Source organism: Nerophis ophidion, unplaced genomic scaffold, assembly GCF_033978795.1.
Source record: "Nerophis ophidion isolate RoL-2023_Sa unplaced genomic scaffold, RoL_Noph_v1.0 HiC_scaffold_131, whole genome shotgun sequence".
Classification (NCBI taxonomy): Eukaryota; Metazoa; Chordata; class Actinopteri; order Syngnathiformes; family Syngnathidae; genus Nerophis; species Nerophis ophidion.
The window spans coordinates 195,935-215,394 of NW_026907053.1; the positions used below are offsets into that span (position 1 = coordinate 195,935).

Here is a 19,460-nt window from a genome sequence, read left to right on the forward strand (position 1 = left end):
TATATATATATATATATATATATATATATAGAGAGAGAGAGAGAGAGAGAGAGAGAGAGAGAAAGAGAGAGAGAAAGAGAAAGAGAGAGAGAGAGAGATAGAGACATAGAGACCAGAATTATTAAGAGGGAACGTGCGCCCTCCTGTGGACTTCTGCTGCAACTGCACACACAAAGAACTTCATTACTTCCAAGTGTGCCTTATTTAGTGTCCCAGACTTCCAATTCCTCCTTTACATGTTTAGTGTATAAGTATTAATTAAACAACTGTTTAATATATGTATATTAAAAACTTGTTTAGTGTATAAATATTAAATACATGTTTAGTGTATAAATAAATATATATATATATATATATATATATATATATAGAGAGAGAGAGAGAGAGAGAGAGAGAGAGAGAGAGAGAGAGAGAGAGAGAGAGAGAGAGAGAGAGAGAGAGAGCCACCGGAGCAGAGACTGTGAACAACAGGTACCCTGTTTATAATCGACACCTGTGTAATATACATCACTTATGTTTTTATTTCAGTTTATTTTGCCAGCGACATTAAGTCATGACCGTGGTTAAGCGTCTGTCGTGTGTGTGTGTGGCCTCTTCAATGCCCAAGATGGCGGTCGCCGTTAGCAATGACTGCTACATGTAAAGCTGATCACTTTCTGTGTGGGTCCAAACCAGGCTAATCCGTGTTTATAGCAATGTATGCTTAAGACATTGTGGACATAACAAACTGTGTGAATGATGAACCGGCTAAATATTTTGGGATACTGAATGAGCAGTGTGTATTGACGGAAGAGCTAAGCTAATTATTATCCCGCCAGAATGCTCTAGCCCAGGGGTGTCAAACGTCCGGCCCGAGGGCCGCGTAAGGCCCGCTAACAAATTGTATCCGGCCCGCAGGATGAGTTAAAGTATAAAAATGTACCTGACATTTTTAAATGAAAGAAACAGCTGTTCTAAATGTGTCCACTGGATGTTGCAATAGCAATTCTTTGTAGTTGATGCAACATATGTACAAAATAAAGCACATGATGTTAGTACATCAGTCGAGGAAAATGAGCAAACCACACGAATAACATCCTGTAATTTGATTTTGATATAATTTGTTTTATCTTGAAAGACACCAATGAGTTGACTGATGAACATTATCACATAATGTATTCAGAAAATATAAATAACAACAAACAAAATGATTAACCACAGCATGTCATTGTAAAAAATTTTTTTTACACTTGTTCTATTTTCAAACAATGAAAAACAGTCTGAAGTTGTTTTTATTTTTAAGTTATCGTGCTGTGATTTTACCAGTCCGGCAATTTTTCTCCATGTAACCCCCGATCTAAAGTGAGTTTGACACCTCTGCTCTAGCCGTAGGCCGGGGATATCCCCCCCGTTCAAATGTGTTGTGGGTACTAGTGCTGCCGTGATTAGTTGGCTAGGAATTCACACGGTTTTGATTGATTGATTGAAACTTTTATTGACAGATTGCACAGTACATATTCCGTACAACTGACCACTAAATGGTAACACCCCAATAAGTTTTTCAACTTGTTTAAGTCTGGGTCCACGTTAATCAATTCATGGTGGGCGAGAGAGAGACGTGAGTGTAACGTAGGCGTATCAATTAACACCGCCGCCCTTTATTTCTCTATATTTTCAAGATAGTCGACCATGAAAAGGCCTTTTTTTTTAGCCGACGGGTTGTTCTACTATTGACCGCCTATTTATTTTTGTTCTCCCGTCCCAAACGGCTCACTGTAATTCACTTCCACAAGTCTGTGCCCTGCTGGAAAAGCAGATCAACTGAGAACAAGAGAGTATTAAGACACGTTAATACAATTATTCAGTGTGGAGTAATGGTCTATTACTGAACTGTCATTTTCACCTTTTATGTCATTCATGTTTATGCATTACTTACCTGCACTTATGTTCAAAGGGGTGACTCTACACTAAACACAGTATTTCCATAGCTAATATTACTTGCTAATACTTACCTGTAGGACCTGTTGAGTAAAGTTAACATGTATTTGAGTAAAGTTAACATGTATTTGAGTACTTACCATGAATATGTAGACAAAGTAACTGATATAATACTGAGTATGGTAAGTGTAGCATGTCTGTGTGGTGTAGCCTATACTATTTATGTGTAATATAAAGTGTATGAAGTATCTGTTGAACATAGAGGTGGTGGGAAAAAAATGGATAATTGTCTGCAGCTAAATGCTTTTAGTGAAACCAAATATTTCCATTTCATGTCTCTTGTGTTTCAGGGGAGGATTGAATGCAGTGCAAATATTGCAAATTGGAAAGCTCCAATCAAGAGGTATGGCTGTCATTTATTTATTAACTGTGGTACTTATATGTTCATTGCCCTGTATGGAATAGGTGTAGGAGTGTACACATTTATTGACACACTGCACTATACCTGCCCTCCCACTCCACTACATGCTCCTCCAACATAAAGTACCCCACTATACCATCAGCCCTGAAATTTCAAGTCAAAAGCTCACGTTGTGATTAAAGTTAAATGCCATTGCTCCACTGATTGTGTTTTTCAGATATCTGAAAAATGTCATGGCATCACCAGCAAAGACCTCCTGAAGACTTTCAATGAGTGCCTTGAGAATTATGTGCCTCGCCTGCTCAGACTGTACCGGGCTAGAAAGGAAGCTATTGGTCAGCAGATAGAAGACTTCCTGGATAAGCTTGATGAACAAGTAAGTGATGGACATGTGTCAGTAAAATGGATTTTATCAGTCATTGCTATATGTTCTTAGTTTGTGCTATTTGATAATTATAACAATGTTTAATTTGCAAAAGTAGAAAATGCTTTAGTCTGAAGGCTTGAAGTGTTTTTTTCCCCTTTTCTTGAGCATGCTACTGGTCAGACTTGCGGTCTACTGGTCATTACTAAAAACAACTTTTGATTTTGCCATTTGTATAAATCCACTATGGCGCTTCACTAATGTATATGCTTATGTCTTCCACTGTATACTCTATAGACATCAGACATTGTGTCTCACCGAAAGATGACTTCACTGAGATGCCTCCCCGTTTTTGTCTGGGACGACACAACTAAGTGTGGAGAGACGCAGCCGACGGGCCGACAGCGGGCGGACAGAGGCGTTCTGGACCAAGATGAAGGCCAGGAGGCGGGGCATGCGGCGTGACGCACGCGGAGCGGCAGGAGGACGGCCATCGGAGTCAGGTGCGTAGGACACACATCTGCTCACAATCTGCGCATCTGCTCCTAGACTTTAAGAGAGGCGAAGGGGGCACGATTGCGAGAGGGAAGACAGGAAAGGAAAGGAAACCACGGCAGCCCGACCACGAGCCCGACGACAGAGAGCAGTCCGCAACGAGTCCCCACCACAGACGCAGCAGGCGAGCACCAAAGGGTGCAGAGCGACCAGGAAGAGGTGCCAGCGCACTAGAAATGGGTGCGCCCGACTGGCCCGAAGAAAGGTTGTTTGAACCAATAAATGGGAATCAAACCTGCTACGATGCGTCGTGTGTTCAATGTCACAGCAACCCACACGAGGACGGCTGGGAGTTTGTCACATACGTTTTTCCTGCAGCATTTGGTAAGTAATAATAATAATAGGACATTTACTTGAAAATTAAAAGTAATTTGGCCTAATGTAGCTTCAATGGAATAGTTCAACATTTTCATATTCTAGCTTGTTGCCCTGCTCTCTGGTTTAAGATCCGTCGATAGAAACCATTCCTTTAACTGTGGATGTATTTTTGAAGAAGAATCAGCCAATGTTTCCTCATCGCTTGTTAGATTAGCTCAAATACTGGTAGTCTATTGGTAGCCTGCCTTCGCCAACAGTCAGAAGATAAACTTTACAACTCTATTCCGACGACATGCTGTTAGTTTTAAGTTGCAGAAGAGAAAACGACGTTGCTGATGAATGTCTGTTGAATATAAACTAAATTCACCCTGGCTCACAGTCGGCAGCGGCATACTAACACTTACAATTGACTGCTAGTTTTTGAGCTAAGCTTACTTGCGATGAACAATCTTCGCCTATTCCTTCCAAAATGCACAAACAGTTAAAATGAATGATTTCTGTTGCCTTGCCTTGAACCAGAGAGTGGAGCAACAAGCTAAACAACTATTACTATTTTAACATTTTGAGTAGGATCTGATTGTAGCTGAGATAGGCACCAGCAACCCCCGCGACTCCATAGGGAATAAGCGGTACAAAATGGATGGATGAATGGAGTAGGATCTCATAGCTGATGACAAAGATTTTATGCATAATACACTTTGTGTAGATTTCATTTTGTGCCCAGATTTGTTTTTGAATGCCCAAATGTCATATTCTTTAGCCAATGCATATAATCATCAAGAAAAGTTCTTGCCCCAATTTTTTTTAAATATTTAATGGTTAAATATTAAATATTTAATGGGACGGCGTGGCGCAGTGGAAGAGTGGCCGTGCGCAACCCGAAGGTCACTGGTTCAAATCCCACCTAGAACCAACCTCGTCACGTCCGTTGTGTCCTGAGCAAGACACTTCACCCTTGCTCCTGATGGGTGCTGGTTGGCGCCTTGCATGGCAGCTCCCTCCATCAGTGTGTGAATGTGTGTGTGAATGGGTAAATGTGGAAGTAGTGTCAAAGCGCTTTGAGTACCTTGAAGGTAGAAAAGCGCTATACAAGTACAACCCATTTATTTATTTATTTTAATGTTCTACATTCAATTCATTTGAAAGTAATTTAAGGGTTTTTTCCATTTTTTTGAACATTGTAAAATTGTAATCGTTCCCAGAAGATCCACACAAGTGGGGCCCTAATTACATCCTTTTGTTGGACCTAACACTCAATCATGCATGTGTTACTTACCCTCAGGAAAGTGACCCTGAAGAAAGAGTGCTCAGAGGCGTGTCTGTTGGCATCCTTACAATCCTTGAAGAAGATGATCCTGCTGTATAACCCAACTTACGGGACTGGGCTGTTGTGTTGGAAGGTTCCATGGTGCTACATGACCTGCCAGACCTCGGTACCGCCTTTGCATACCTCTTTGGCCTACTGTATGCCATCAACATTGATTATCCAAAGGAGATGACGTACACCTTTGAAGCAATTCAGTCTATCTTTTTCCAGCTTGGCTCTCAGTGCGGCCCTGCGATGAGGTGGCGAATTGTCCAGAGTGTACCCTGCCTGGCGCCCGATTGTAGCTGAGATAGGCGCCAGCGCCCCCCGTGACTCCAAAAGGGAATAAGCGGTAGGAAATGGATGGATGGATGGATGGATGGGCTCTCAGTGCTCTCAGCGGACAAGGTCTCTGAAAACAAAGCTTTTGCTGTGACTCTTAATGTGGAAGCCAACCTATGTTTTCTGCCTGTTCGAGTGCATTGTGGTTGGTGCTCATATAAAACTTCACGGCCAGTGATTTAAAACATGCAAGGCCACACGGAAAACAATTATATTTATTTTCAAAATGTATTTACAATTAAGTGAGATTCACAAAACGCCATTATGCCACATAACCCGCCAGAACTCGGTACTGCCATTTGTTATGTAGCATATTGGTATTTTGTGAATCTCACTTAAATGTAGATATATCTTTGTCTTTACATTTAAGTGAGGTTGACAAGAGGTGCACATTCACTGTCAGCTGATCAAGTTTGTCAACTCTTCTAATTTACTAAACACATTTTCTCTATCTATGAAGATAATTCTATCATCAAATCATTACACAATTATTTTGCCTGGCTGCTGTAAAAGCATTTATTTCTTAGCTTTTAACTTTCTTAGCTGGTTTATTCACTTTAAAGAAAATAGCTGGGAAAGTGTCAAGGTCTCTGACACACCCAATTGAACCCTTATGTTAAACATGTTTCTAAATGAGAAATAAACAAGGTTTTGGATGTATTTTGATGTCTGCTCTTTATTTTATTTATTCATTCAGCATTTAAAAAAAAAAATTATCGCAACATAAATGTTACTTGACTTGTAAAGGAATTTTAGTAACTGAAGTAACAAGAATTTCCGAGTTAGTTGAAGGTGAAAATACATGGAATTGAAGCATGAAATTTATTGTTGGTCCGACGTGAATATAATAATTTGGTGAACAAGATCGAGTTGGTAAAACTCTTATCTAAACTTTGAAATCTTAGTTAAGTCAAGAACAGTAGTCAAAGTTCAACAAGAATATATGAGTTAGTTGAAGGTAAAAATATATGGAATTGAAGAATGAACTTTATTGTTGGTCCGACTTAAATATAATAATTTGGTGAACAAGAAGATCTGAGTTGACATAACTCTTATCTCAACTTGTAAATCTTAGTTAAGTCAACAATAGTAAAACGCAAAAATCTTGTTGCATCAAGTTACCTTGAAAATGTGTGTTTTCTCAACTTTTTTTTTTTTTTTACAATGTACCGGTTGGACGTGCCCAAAACACCTCCATAGGGAGACGTTCGGGTGGCATCCTGAGCAGATGCCCGAACCACCTCATCTGGCTCCTCTCCATGTGGAGGAGCAGCGGCTTTACTTTGAGTTCCTCCCGGATGACAGAGCTTCTCACCCTATCTCTAAGGGAGAGACCCACCACCCGGCGGAGGAAACTCATTCCGACCACTTTTACCCATGATCTTGTCCTTTCGGTCACAACCCAAAGCTCATGACTATAGGTGAGGATGGGAACGTAGATCGACCGGTAAATTGAGAGCTTTGCCTTCCAGTTCAGCTCCTTCTTCACCACGTCCGCATTACTGAAGACGCCACACCGCGAACAAGACTCCGAGGTACTTGAACTCCTCCACTTGGGGCAGGGTCTCCTCCCCAACCCGCAGATGGCACTCCACCCTCTTCCGAATGATAACAATGGACTCGGATTTGGAGGTGCTGATTCCCATCCCAGTCGCTTCACACTCGGCTGTGAACCGATCCAGTGAGAGCTGAAGATTCTGGCCAGATGAAGCCATCGGGACCACATTATCTGCAAAAAGCAGAGACCTAATACTGCAGCCACCAAACCAGATCCCCTCAACGCCTTGACTGCGCCTAGAAATTATGTCCATGAAAGTTTTGAACAGAATGGGTGACAAAGTCCAACCGTGGCTGGAAACGCCACACCGTCCCGTTAATATTATGTATAGTATATCAATATATGTGTATATATACATGAATATACACATGTATGGGATTTATATATATATATATACATATATATATATATATATATATATATATATATATAAATGGTAAATGTTTGTACTTGTATAGCGCTTTTCTACCTCTTTTTAAGGAGCCCAAAGCGCTTTGATAGTATTTCTCCATTCACACACACATTCACACACTGATGGCAGGAGCTGCCATGCAAGGCGCTAACCAGGTTCCATCAGGAGCAAGGGTGAAGTGTCTTGCTTAAGGACACAATGGACGTGACTAGGATGGTAGAAGGTGGGGACATATACACACACACACATTATATATATATATATATATATATATATATATATCTTGATTGGATTATCCAGAGAATAGTGCTCGATACCGTGGTAGAGCGCAATATGTAGGTGTGGGAAAAATCACAAGACTACTTCATCTCTACAGAAGTGTTTCATGAGGGGTTCCCTCAATCATCAGGAGATTTTAATGGAAGCATTCACATACAATGGTTTATATAGGGCACAGAGTGGGTGGGTACAGGCAGGCGTAGGGTGTGGTGATTGGCTCATGTGTTACCTAGGAGGTGTTTCCGTCTGTGGCGGCATGCTGAGATGATTTCACTTTGCTTGTTGAGTGATGACGGGTCTGGGTGATGTATAATAAACAGTTTCTCTTTTAAGCATAGGTTGCATCTTTTATTACCACTGTTGTAAGGTGTGCTGGATGCAAGAGTTTGCCATGTTATTGAATATTCAACATTATTGTCTTTGAGGTTCCAAATGTACTTGCTGAGTTCTGTGGAATATATATATATATATATATATATATATATATATATATATATATATATATATATATATATATATATATATATATATATATATATATATATATATATATATATTATCCAATTGTGGCCCTCGAGTCAAAACATTTAGAGACTGCACTGGCCTTTCTAGAGCTTTTCAGGTCTTTAGTATTCACATTGCATTTAAACATGTTCTACAACCTGTCACTATTTACACTTCACACACCCTCTGTTACGGTGTGTGGTCGCATCGTGGATGTGGGAGGAGGGCCACCTCTTGATGCCAAAGGACCCGGAGCAAGCAGGATGAAGGTAGGAACTGGTTCTAATATAGAAATCCAAAATAACACATGACAAAAGGGTAAAATAAAGGTGCGCCAAAGCACGGGAAATAAAATGCTAATGTTAGCAAGGGTTGAGTTCAAAGTCCAAAGCAGCGCGAGCCGAGCGCGCAGAGGCTAAGCTAAAACTTAGCGAGGAACAAACAAAAGGCTCGGGAGGAAACAACCTAACTGTTGCATTGAGCAAGCAAAACGTCCAGAATGAACTCAGGTAGCAGGCGGACTTAAATACTAACACAACAATCAAAAGCAGGTGTGCGTCCGAAAGTAAGAGCAGGTGGAGCGAATGAAGTAGCCATGGTGACAAAAACAAACAAGGAAGTGCTCAAACAATGGGATCGGCGGAGTCCAAACATAAGAAAATACACAAAAGCAAACAACAAATGAATCGTAACACGTGGCCATCTCCACCTCTCCAATGTCCTTCTTTCAACCATTAACCAGTGTCATCACACTAATATCCTTCATGTCTTCATCTGACTTCAATGTATATATAATCTTGCAATTATCCACCATCATCTTTTTCATCCTTTCTACTCTTTTAGTGCGCTACTTTCCTTCATGACCTCCTCTCCGCTTCTTTCCTCTCTCCCCTCTGTTCCTATCCACGTCCATACCTTCCTCATACATCCCCTCCTTATCCACTTCCATCTCTTTTTAACCAGCTACCAGAAATCCAGAGCTGGGTAATGGAGAAGTTTTGTGAAATAATAAAAAAAAAATATTCACCTAAAAGCAAAAATAAAAATGAACTAAATCTCCTCTGTTCTGTACATCATTGTCCAAGTGACATTATATTGTCATCTTCCTCTTTATGCCATTTCCTCAAGGTGATGTTATGTATCGACAAGGGGGAAGGAGACCGCACAACAACAGGAGGTATAGCTCAATGGGTTTATTGAGTCTTTAATGAATACGTGGAGTGTGTATGCAACTATGTGTGTGGATGTTAGACTATGTGTGGAAATTAAAGGGGAACATTATCACCAGACTTATGTAAGTGTCAATATATACCTTGATGGTGCAGAAAAAGAGACCATTCATTTTTTTAACCGGTTTCCGAACTCTAAATGGGTGAATTTTGGCCAATTAAACGCCTTTCTGTTTATCGCTCTGTGGTGATGACGTCAGAACTTAACATCGCCGAGGTAATAAAGCCGCCATTTTAATTTTCAACACATTGCAAACATTGGGTCTCAGCTCTGTTATTTTCCGTTTTTTCGCCAATTTTTTGGAACCTTGGAGACATCATGCCTCGTCGGTGTGTTGTCGGAGGGTGTAACAACACTAACAGGGAGGGATTGAAGTTGCACCACTGGCCCGAAGATGCGAAAGTGGCAAGAAATCTGCCGCCAGACCCTCAGTGAATGTGCCAGAGTGTCTGCACATTTTACCGGCGATGCTAAGGCAGACATGGCACAGAGATGTATGGATAACCTGCAGATGCATTTGCAAAGATAAAGTCAACGAAATCACAAAGGTGAGTTTTGTTGATGTTGTTTACTTATGTGCTAATCAGACATATTTGGTCGCAGCGTGACTGCCAGCTAATCGATGCTAACATGCTATTTACCGGCGGTGCTAAAGCAGACATGGCACAGAGATGTATGGATAATCTGCAGGTGCATTTGCAACAATATTACGTTTCCTTCCACCCACATTTAATGCGAAAAAAACACTTACCAATCGACGGATTTAAGTTGCTCCAGTGTCACAAGATGGGAAAGTCCTGATAGTTTGGTCCGCACATTTTACCGGCAATGCTAACGCAGCTATTCGGCCATGCTATGGTTATGAGTAGCGTCAATAGCTATTCGCTCAATAGCTTCAGTTTTTATCTCAATACTTTTATACTCCAACCATCTGTTTCAATACATGCGTAATCTGTTGAATCGCGTAAGCCGCTGAAATCAGAGTCTGAATCCAATCTAATGTCGCTATATCTTCTTGTGATATTCGTCATGGTTTGTTTGTATTGGCAGCACTGTATGACGTCACAGGAAAATGAACAGTGTCAAGGCAAGGAGCGAAAAAAAGGCACTTTGAAGCTTTTTTTAGGGATATTCTGGGACCGGTAAAATTTTGAAAAAAACAAGCCACTGAGAACTGATTTTTATTGTTTTTAACCCTTTTGAAATTGTGATAATGTTCCCCTTTAACACAATGTGAATTACCGTGGGTTTGTTGAAGGTGTGTGTTGGTTGTGGCAGCGTCCAAGTCCAGAGAGGAAGATCCCAAAGGGTTCGTGATCCAAGCAAGGTCCGTGGGGCAGGAGAGAAGCGTCCGAGGTCCAAATCCGGGTGTGGGGTCGAGAATCAAGGGAGGCAATCAGAATCCGGGTAGAAGTGCAAGGCAACGACTGAGGCACGAAGGCTGTGGGAACAGGAGAAGACAAAAGGACAAAATCAGGGCCAGGCACAAGGAAGGCAACAACAGGCAAGAGAGAAAGCACAAGAGGGGAGCCAGAGACTCGAGAACTTACTGTAACCAGGACTACGTTCCCACGAGAAGCAGTCAGCGACGAAGCTCTTTATTCTGTCGCCTCTCATTAGTCCCAGGTGTGTCGTTGGTAGATTGCCACCTGCTGTGTCGGCGCGGTCTGCGCAACAAGCATGGGGGCGTGTCCTGCTTGGCTCACAATGGAGCCTCTTGGTGTTCCCACAGCAGACAGTGTGTGTGCCATGACAGGTGACAGAAAAACATGATACAACCTGCCTATCGTGTGATTCTACCATGTTGGCAAAATACAAACACACAATATATTGACATATATAACACATAAAACATGGAATTAGAAGTGAACAGTACCCATCCCTACCAGCAAGTGTTGTTGTACTGGAAACTAATTTACAAACACAACTTCATCACACACAATACTCCACTATGGAATTGTTCTTATATTAAAATGAGAAACAAATCCATCTTTGAACAGCAATGGTTTGAAAAAGGCATTTGGTCACTGATGCACTTATTGACTGATAAAAAATATTTTAATATTTGAAGATTTTATTATGTACGACCTGCGAATAAAAAAATATTACAAAATTTATAAAGGCTTTTTCTTTAAAAATATTCTACTTGCTGTATATTATCTTTTTAAATTATTTACTATTTCTCTTTTACTGTTTTTTCTCTGGAACAAAAAATACTCATAACTTGAAAGTTTGCATGCTTCCTAAGGCAAAGGAGTTAATTTAAGAAAAAAAAAAAAAAACGGAATTAACCACTTGAAATTATTTTTACGATGTTCTTTTGCAATTGAAGACAACACTTGTTCATTTTTGTGATAGGAAAACAAAATAAACAGTTTATTTTATGAATGTATGCAAAGTGGGATGTACAATATTGGCTTTTGCCTGACACTCCAAACTTTGACTGATATTGATGTTTTGGGGATGTTAAAATAAAACAAAAAACCTAAAAAATATTTAAAACACAATACTTGATTTATTTAATATATCCACAAATGTAAAAACTTAGCCATCCTTCCACAAATAAATCTGCCATTTTCTCTCACTTTTATACTGCATAAAGGTCTGGGGACATACATATATAACAATCACAACACAATCATCATAATACAGAGTAAAAAATACAATGAATAAAATAGATTAAAGAGACCCAACAGATGATTCAAAAAGTCACACATTTTAAAATTGTATTGTTTAAACGATGTATAAAGTAAATAATAATATGCTTCCTGAAGTGGTCAAGAAGATGTTTCAGATGTGAACCAGTACATATGTATATCATATAAAGGTGATAATCTATGGGATTATTAACAATTACAAATACAAATATGTAATACTTTCATATTTCATATGAATAAGTCTAAAATTATATGTTGAATATACAGAATACATATATAGATATATATACACACACACACATAAAATGTTTATTGCATGTAAAATATTTCCCGTACTATTTACTCCCACATTTTTACTTAAATTGTTCTGTCCATTTTTTAATAAAAGTACACAATATTGCATATTAATGTATGTGCTCTACTGAAAAAAGCACTAATATAAAATATCTAATCTATAAATGTAGAATCATATAAAAAATATTGTTACACAAACAACAATGTCACACATGTTATATGTGCTGATGTTGTTAGAAAGTCAAAATGAAAGTCTGGACAGTTTATTTCAAATCCTGCAGTTTCATTTGCTGCTGCTGTTCTCACCAGCACACTTGTGTTTCTTACACTGCTACTTAGAAGACAATCTTTCACCACACACACTGCAACTCAACACTTTCTCTCCTGGGTGTCTTCTCATGTGTACTACAAGGCTTGATCGGTCACCAAAGCTTCTGTTGCAGATTGAACAGGAATGTGATTTTTCACCAGTGTGTGTTCTCATGTGTCTTTTCATATTCTGACTTGCAGTAAAACCTTTACCACAGGTTGAACAAGAAACAGGTTTTTCACCAGTGTGTGTTCTCATGTGTACTTTCAAATCGTGACTTTGTGTAAAACCTTTACCACAGGTTGAACAGGAAAAAGGGTTTTCACCAGTGTGTCTTCTCATGTGTCTTTTCAAATTCTGACTTTCTATAAAACTTTTACCACAAATTGAACAGGGAAAAGGTTTTTCACCAGCGTGTGTTCTCGTGTGTACTTTCAAATTGCAACTTTCTCTAAAACTTTTACCACAAATTGAACAGGGAAAAGGTTTTTCACCAGTGTGTGTTCTTGTGTGTCTTTTCAAACATTGACTGCTAGTAAAACCTTTACCACAGATTGAACAGGAAAAAGGTTTTTCACCAGTGTGTCTTCTCATGTGTACTTTCAAACTCTGACTTTCTGTAAAACCTTTACCACAGATTAAACAGGAAAAATGTTTTTCACCAGTGTGTGTTCTCATGTGTATTTTCAAATGGATACTTTGTGTAAAACCTTTACTACAGAGTGAACAAGAAAAAGTTTTTTCCCCAGTGTGTGTTCTCATGTGTCTTTTCAAATGGATACTTTGTGTAAAACCTTTACTACAGAGTGAACAAGAAAAAGGTTTTTCTCCAGTGTGTGTTCTCATGTGTCTTTTCAGAAGACTATAGTATTTAAAGGTTTTGTGACAGTGAGAACATGTGAAGTGAATGTTGTCAGTGTGACATGTCTTATCATCTTTAGAGTCTTCATCATCAGTGTCAGGAGAGTGTGACGTTGTGTCCTCACTATCTGATAGTGGAGCTAAGAGCTTGTCTGCTTGTGATCCTCCACAGTGGTCTCCATCAGCTTCTGTTGTCATGTGTTGTGTTGAGCTGCTGCTTGGAGGCTCCCCCTCTCCCCTCTCCTCACTTTCACCTTTCACCTCATCATCTTCACTCTTCACAGGGACACCAGTCACTGGGAACTCCTCCAACCATTTAGGCTGACTGATGCCCTCTTCCTCCTCTTCCTCTATAATGTGCGGCACCTCTTGGTCCTCCTCTTCCTCTTTAATGTGAGGGTTCAGTGGGTTCTCTTGCTCCTTAAAGTGAGGGGTCAGTGGATCATCCTCTTCCTTTTTGATGTGTAAGATGAGTGGGTCCTCCGCTTGCCCTTTAATGTGAAGGGTCAGTTTAACATTATGGGTGTGTGGCGTCTCGTCTTCCTCTTTAATGTGGGTGGGCTTTGACTCCTCTCCTCCTTCTTTGATGTGTTGGGAATGTGGTACCTTTTCTTCCTCGTGTATGTGGGGGGACTGTGGTTCATCCTCCTGCTCATGAGGAAGATGTTCTTCATCGATGTCTGCGGGACAGGAGAAAACAAACATTCTTCAGAAAAGTCCAGCTTTGCTCAGTCACATGAGACATTGTCCTGCACCAACATATGATCTCACAATCTCATCAGTTTCCCCTCACAGCAGTCAGGGTACTTCCAGCTGACACATAAAAAGACCTTCAGGGGAATGCCTTCCCAGGCCAACGTTCAATCCACCTTATTCATATAAAAACATCCTAAAAGTCATTCCTGCAATCCTTAATGGTAGATGCCATACATGAAAGTGTGCTGTTCTCCCTCTGAATAAGTCATACACACACAGAAAATAATGTACCACATGCCAGCTTCCACACAGTAGTACTAGTGATGAGCTCCCCCTGCTGGTGAACAATATTTACTGTGAGTTTCACATTCATCTTTAGAGACATGTCTGTCATAAAAGAAGCATGAGCACAGTCAACATGTTGGCCAAGAAAGATGACATCTGTTTTACTTTCATTTAGATAGTGTCACCACAGTTAAACTGGGAAGAAGTAATCAGATTACTGACTACACCTTCAAAAGATAACTTGTTTACATTATTAATAATGGATTATATTAATTTACTGCATTTCTAGACACTCAAATTGTGTTAAGAGTGAGAACTGAGAAGGCATCATTCTTGCAGTCCACACATTCAATCAAAATCAGTTCACGGGTATATAGTATGCGCCTGCCTAGAATTACTGCCGGGTCAAACTTGTTTCGCAAACTATTTAGCGCGTGCTTAGCATTACCGCCGGCTCAGGATTAACGCCGAGTCAAACTCGCTTCGCCAAATAATTAGCATATGCCTAGAATTTCCGCCGGGTCAAACTCGTCACGTCACGAGTGACACTTCACCTGTCATCATTTTCAAAATGGAGGAGACTGATTTGAAATCGCATAAAGGGAAGACGATTAAGAGCTATTCAATAGGATTTAAGGTCCAAGCTATTGAATATGCTAAAAAGAACAGTAAGCAGCTATGTTTTATTAATATACCGTAGCTGCGTGTGTCAAATATGAGTCATTAAATGACTCTCGCCTCCTGGTGGTAGAGGGCGCTAGTGATCCTTCTTGCGACTACTCGGCTGCAGAAGAAGTGACAACAAGCAGCAAGAGTGAGCAGCGTGTGTTTATTTTTTCCTCTCGCTTGCACTTTTAACATGGAGGATTACATATCTAAAATAAAACAGTTTTCTAAACTGGACTTTCAATCGAAGCAGGAGGTAATAAAGGAAAATCTCCATCGAGACAGAGAAACTTTTAAAACTGAAGAAAGGAAGACTTCTATAAACAAGTTATCGATGCTTTTGATCAGAAGGAGCTGCGCATGGACTTCATTTATAAGTAAAGGTAAGACCATAATAACGTTTTTTTTATTAAATGTGATTTTCATGATGGCATCCTTACATCACACTCAAATTTTTAAGCGCAGGACTAGTTTCACCGCATGCCTTCTGTAAATGCCGGAGTGAGAAGAGGTTTTAAAATAATTAGCGCATGCTTGCCTTTACCGCATGCCTTTGGTAAACGACGGTGTGAGAAGAGGTTTTAAATTAATTATCACCCCGATGGAAATTCAAGGAAATACGGTACTTTATTTAATCCCCAAGGGGAAGTTAAAATTTTCAGCAATATGGTAAGCTACATTTAATAATAATAATAATAATAATAAGTAGATGAGGCAATTGTTCAAGGAATTGTGTGTGAATGCTCCAATGTTGAAATTGAACTGAAATGCTGACAGAATGTAGTATGAATGTAAGAATAGTTTGAATGTTGGAATGGCTTAAATGTTGAAGAGTTTAAATTTCCAGGAAAACCGGAATTTGTTTTGGAACTTGGGAAAGTGTTAGTTTGAATGTCCAGGATGAGTGGAATGTGTTGATGTTGGAATGGTTTGAATAGGTTGAAAAATGTGGGGATGGTGCAACTTGGACAAATGTTACTCAGGTGGGTGTACGCATGTATGGAAGGTACGTAGACACAGAAAACTCCCCCACAAGCATGTTTGTGTGATGGATAGAAATATTTCAAGTCAATGTCCAGAGGTATTAAAACATTAGTCAGTCAATCAAACAAACGCTCAATGAACTTTGCAGTCATGGATACACTGTGTGTTTATTTTCTCCGGCTGCGGCTCTCAAACTGCATACAAAAGGTCTTCTTTTGTTCGTTTGGTCTGAAAGCGTAAAAAAGTGCTGCCTCAATATGGCACAAATAAAGCGGGTCTGGGGGCCCAAACGTTGCCATTCTTTTGTGAGTGTAGGCGTGTAGTCCTTATGTGACATCATCACGTCATGTTCATGAGGAAGCTGAGCTTGTTTCATACACGACTCCCCTCAGCCGTCTCCACTCCAACACACATGAGCAGCTAACTTGGCTAACATTAGCAGGTGACTTATGAGAAAATTCTTACAACTCTTCTTCTCTGACCTTCCCAAAGTAATAATCCAATCAATAATCACTTAACTCAACAAAAAAAGGCATATTATTTCAACAATCTGCGATGATGTAACGACTTTCCAGGGTGTATGCCGCCTTCCGCCCGATTGTAGCTGAGATAGGCGCCAGCGCCCCTCGCGACCCCAAAAGGGAATAAGCGGTAGGAAATGGATGGATGGATTATTTCAACAATGACTTCCGGTGTCACAGAATTGGCTAATATAACAAAATCTGCTTTTCATTTCACAATATTAGGGAAATTGACATCAATGTAAGCGCAATGTTTTCATTCTTAGAAGAAGCAACATTTGTTCGGGAAAATAATGCCTTGCCGGTAAAGTCTATTCAGGTGTACTGGAGAGGAGCCTAAGCCAGATAGTCAAACCTCGGATTCAGGAGGAACAGTGTGGTTTTCGTCCTGGTCGTGGAACTGTGGACCAGCTCTATACTCTGGGCAGGGTCCTTGTGGGTACATGGGAGTTTGCCCAACCAGTCTACGTGTGTTTTGTGGGCTTGGAGAAGGCATTCGACCGTGTCCCTCGGGAAGTCCTGTGGGGAGTGCTCAGAGAGTATGGGGTATGGGACTGTCTGATTGTGGCGGTCCGCTCCCTGTATGATCAGTGTCAGAGCTTGGTCCGCATTGCCGGCAGTAAGTCGGACCCGTTTCTAGTGAGGGTTGGACTCCGCCAAGACTGCCCTTGGTTACCGATTCTGTTTTATGGATAGAATTTGTAGGCGCAGTCAAGGCGTTGAGGGGATCTGGTTTGGTGGCAGCAGGATTAGGTCTCTGCTTTTTGCAGATGATGTGGTCCTGATTGCTTCATCTGGCCAAGATCTTCAGCTCTCACTGGGTCGGTTTGCAGCAGAGTGTGAAGCGACCGGAATGAGAGTCAGCACCTCCAAGTCCATGGTTCTCGTCCGGAAAAGGGTGGAGCGCCATCTCGGGGTTGGGGAGGAGATCTTTCCCCAAGTGGAGGAGTTCAAGTACCTAGGGGTCTTGTCCACGAGTGAGGGAAGAGTGGATCGTGAGATCGACAGGCGGATCGGTGCGGCGTCTTCAGTAATGCAGACGCTGTATCGATCCGTTGTGATGAAGAAGGAGCTGAGCCGGAAGGCAAAGCTCTCTTTAACGGTCGCTCAAAGGTCCATCCTTACTTATGGTCATGAGCTTTGGGTTATGACCGAAAGGACAAGATCTCGGGTACAAGCGGCCCAAATTAGTTTCTTCCACCGAGTGGCGGGGCTCTCCCTTAGAGATAGGGTGAGAAGCTCTGTCATCCAGGAGGAACTCAAAGTAAAGCCGCTGCTCCTCCACATGGAGAGGAGCCAGATGAGGTGGTTGGGGCATCTGGTCAGGATGCCACCCGAACGCCTCCCTCGGGAGGTGTTTAGGGCACGTCCGACCGGTAGGATGTCACGGAGAAGACCCAGGACACGTTGGGAAGACTATGTCTCCCGGCTGGCCCGGGAACGCCTCGGGATCCCCCGGGAGGAGTTGGATGAAGTGGCTGGGAAGAGGGAAGTCTGGGCTTCCCTGCTTAGGCTGCTGCCCCCAAGACCAGACCTCGGCTAAGCGGAAGAAGACAGATGGATGAAAAATGTGTTCTGGATCACTCATTCATCCTTTAAACACGCTGTCATTCAAAATAGCGACTAAACTACAAAGCTACAGATGGCAAGGAAAATCCATACACCCACAACACATCTCATCTGCTTGTGTTGTTGTGAACGACATCATCAATGTTGGAATAATGTACAAACAGGACAATAGTTGCAACTTTCACCTCCACACATCGTTCTGAGAACAGCAACACACTTCCCCCTTCACAATAATAGGTTTGACTGTGTTAACAAAATAAAGGTTTAAAAAAAAAAAGCAACTTAAACAAGTATAATGAACTTATTGATGCATTTACACAATTATTATGCTTTGACCCAAAGTACGGGTCAAAATGGTCTAAAGATTTAATGCACAAATAAATGTGAGCGATTCTGCATTCAATTAACAAACTGGAAATAAAATAGCATTTGCCTTGGTGCCCTAAAATATGAACCCTCCTTTAAGGCAACACTTGTCTTGACCTTTGATAATTGTTCTACATCCTGCGAACGGGCTGATGCTGTGGTGAAAGTGAGAAAATAAGTAAATATCAGGAAATGCTAATTTTAGCAAAAATGGCTGACAAACTTTTTAAAACCTGGTTAGAGATTGTTTGTAGTAAACCCAGAGATGATTGTGTGTTATAAAATGATGGTAGAGCTACCTTTATTATTTGGGTTTAGGGGGCCATGTCATGGAGCTCGTCCACAGCACATCTCTGACTTGTTCCACCACTGACAGTTTGTAGTACAAATGGACTGGGATGTGTAACTCATCTTTAGTAGTTACATTCCACAGAACACAGACAACCACGTGGTTGCAAGACCACGTTGCAAGTAGCAGACGGAATGCATCATCCTCACAAGACAACACAACTTCTTATACACAATATATTAAGCATAGTGTTAATAATGAAATGTAAAGTTAGTAAAGATGTGAGAGTAAGAAGTCAACAAACCTGTTCTGTGTAACACAACTTGATGTTTCTTGAAAACAGCGTCCAGTAATTGATGTTGTCGCTCCTTCTCCTCTTTTGTTGGACAAAGTTCCTCCTCATACTTTGCTATCCTTCTGTGGCACATTTTCACACAATCACAACACTTTACTCTCACACTTGATCTCTACTTAGCGACGTGTTGATAACTTCTGTGTCTTCTGTTAGCAGCTAACAAGCTAAGCTAACTAGCCAGCTAAGCTAACTAACAAGCAAAGATAGCACGAGAAGCGGCACAGTGCTTCTAGCGCATTGAGACCACTTTATCCTTAAATAAAGAATCAAATATGTATTTTATACGCCGTAAATATTATAAACTGGATAACAAATAATAAGACTGATTTATTAGCGTCCTGCACACTCCTTCCTCCTGTTCTGCTGTTTTCCGTTTACCCCGGAAGCTGGGAATGACGTCA

General features: G+C 40.8%; 1 protein-coding gene and 1 long non-coding RNA gene across 2 annotated transcripts; both read right to left on the minus strand.

Moving 5' to 3' along the window:
* Positions 1–10,371: 10,371 nt before the first annotated feature.
* Positions 10,372–11,296, minus strand: LOC133547593 (uncharacterized). The gene is made up of 2 exons (XR_009805515.1): positions 10,757–11,296; positions 10,372–10,647 (listed from the first exon to the last, which is right to left on the minus strand). It is a non-coding gene; the product is annotated as an uncharacterized LOC133547593 (long non-coding RNA).
* Positions 11,297–11,699: 403 nt separating this feature from the next.
* LOC133547592 (gastrula zinc finger protein XlCGF57.1-like) lies at positions 11,700–19,432 on the minus strand. Its single transcript, XM_061893202.1, has 2 exons — positions 19,009–19,432; positions 11,700–14,008 (listed from the first exon to the last, which is right to left on the minus strand). Exons 1-2 carry the CDS (start codon positions 19,130–19,132, stop codon positions 12,489–12,491), a joined length of 1,644 nt encoding a protein of 547 aa, XP_061749186.1. The 5' UTR covers positions 19,133–19,432; the 3' UTR covers positions 11,700–12,488.
* Positions 19,433–19,460: the final 28 nt, after the last annotated feature.

Coding starts and splice junctions, on each gene's coding strand:
- LOC133547592 (XM_061893202.1), bottom strand. CDS start 19,132: ATGTGCCACAGAAGGATAGCAAAGTATGAGGAGGAACTTTGTCCAACA. Junction 14,009..19,008: donor AGTTGTGTTACACAGAACAG/GTTTGTTGACTT, acceptor CCTGTCCCGCAG/ACATCGATGAAGAACATCTT.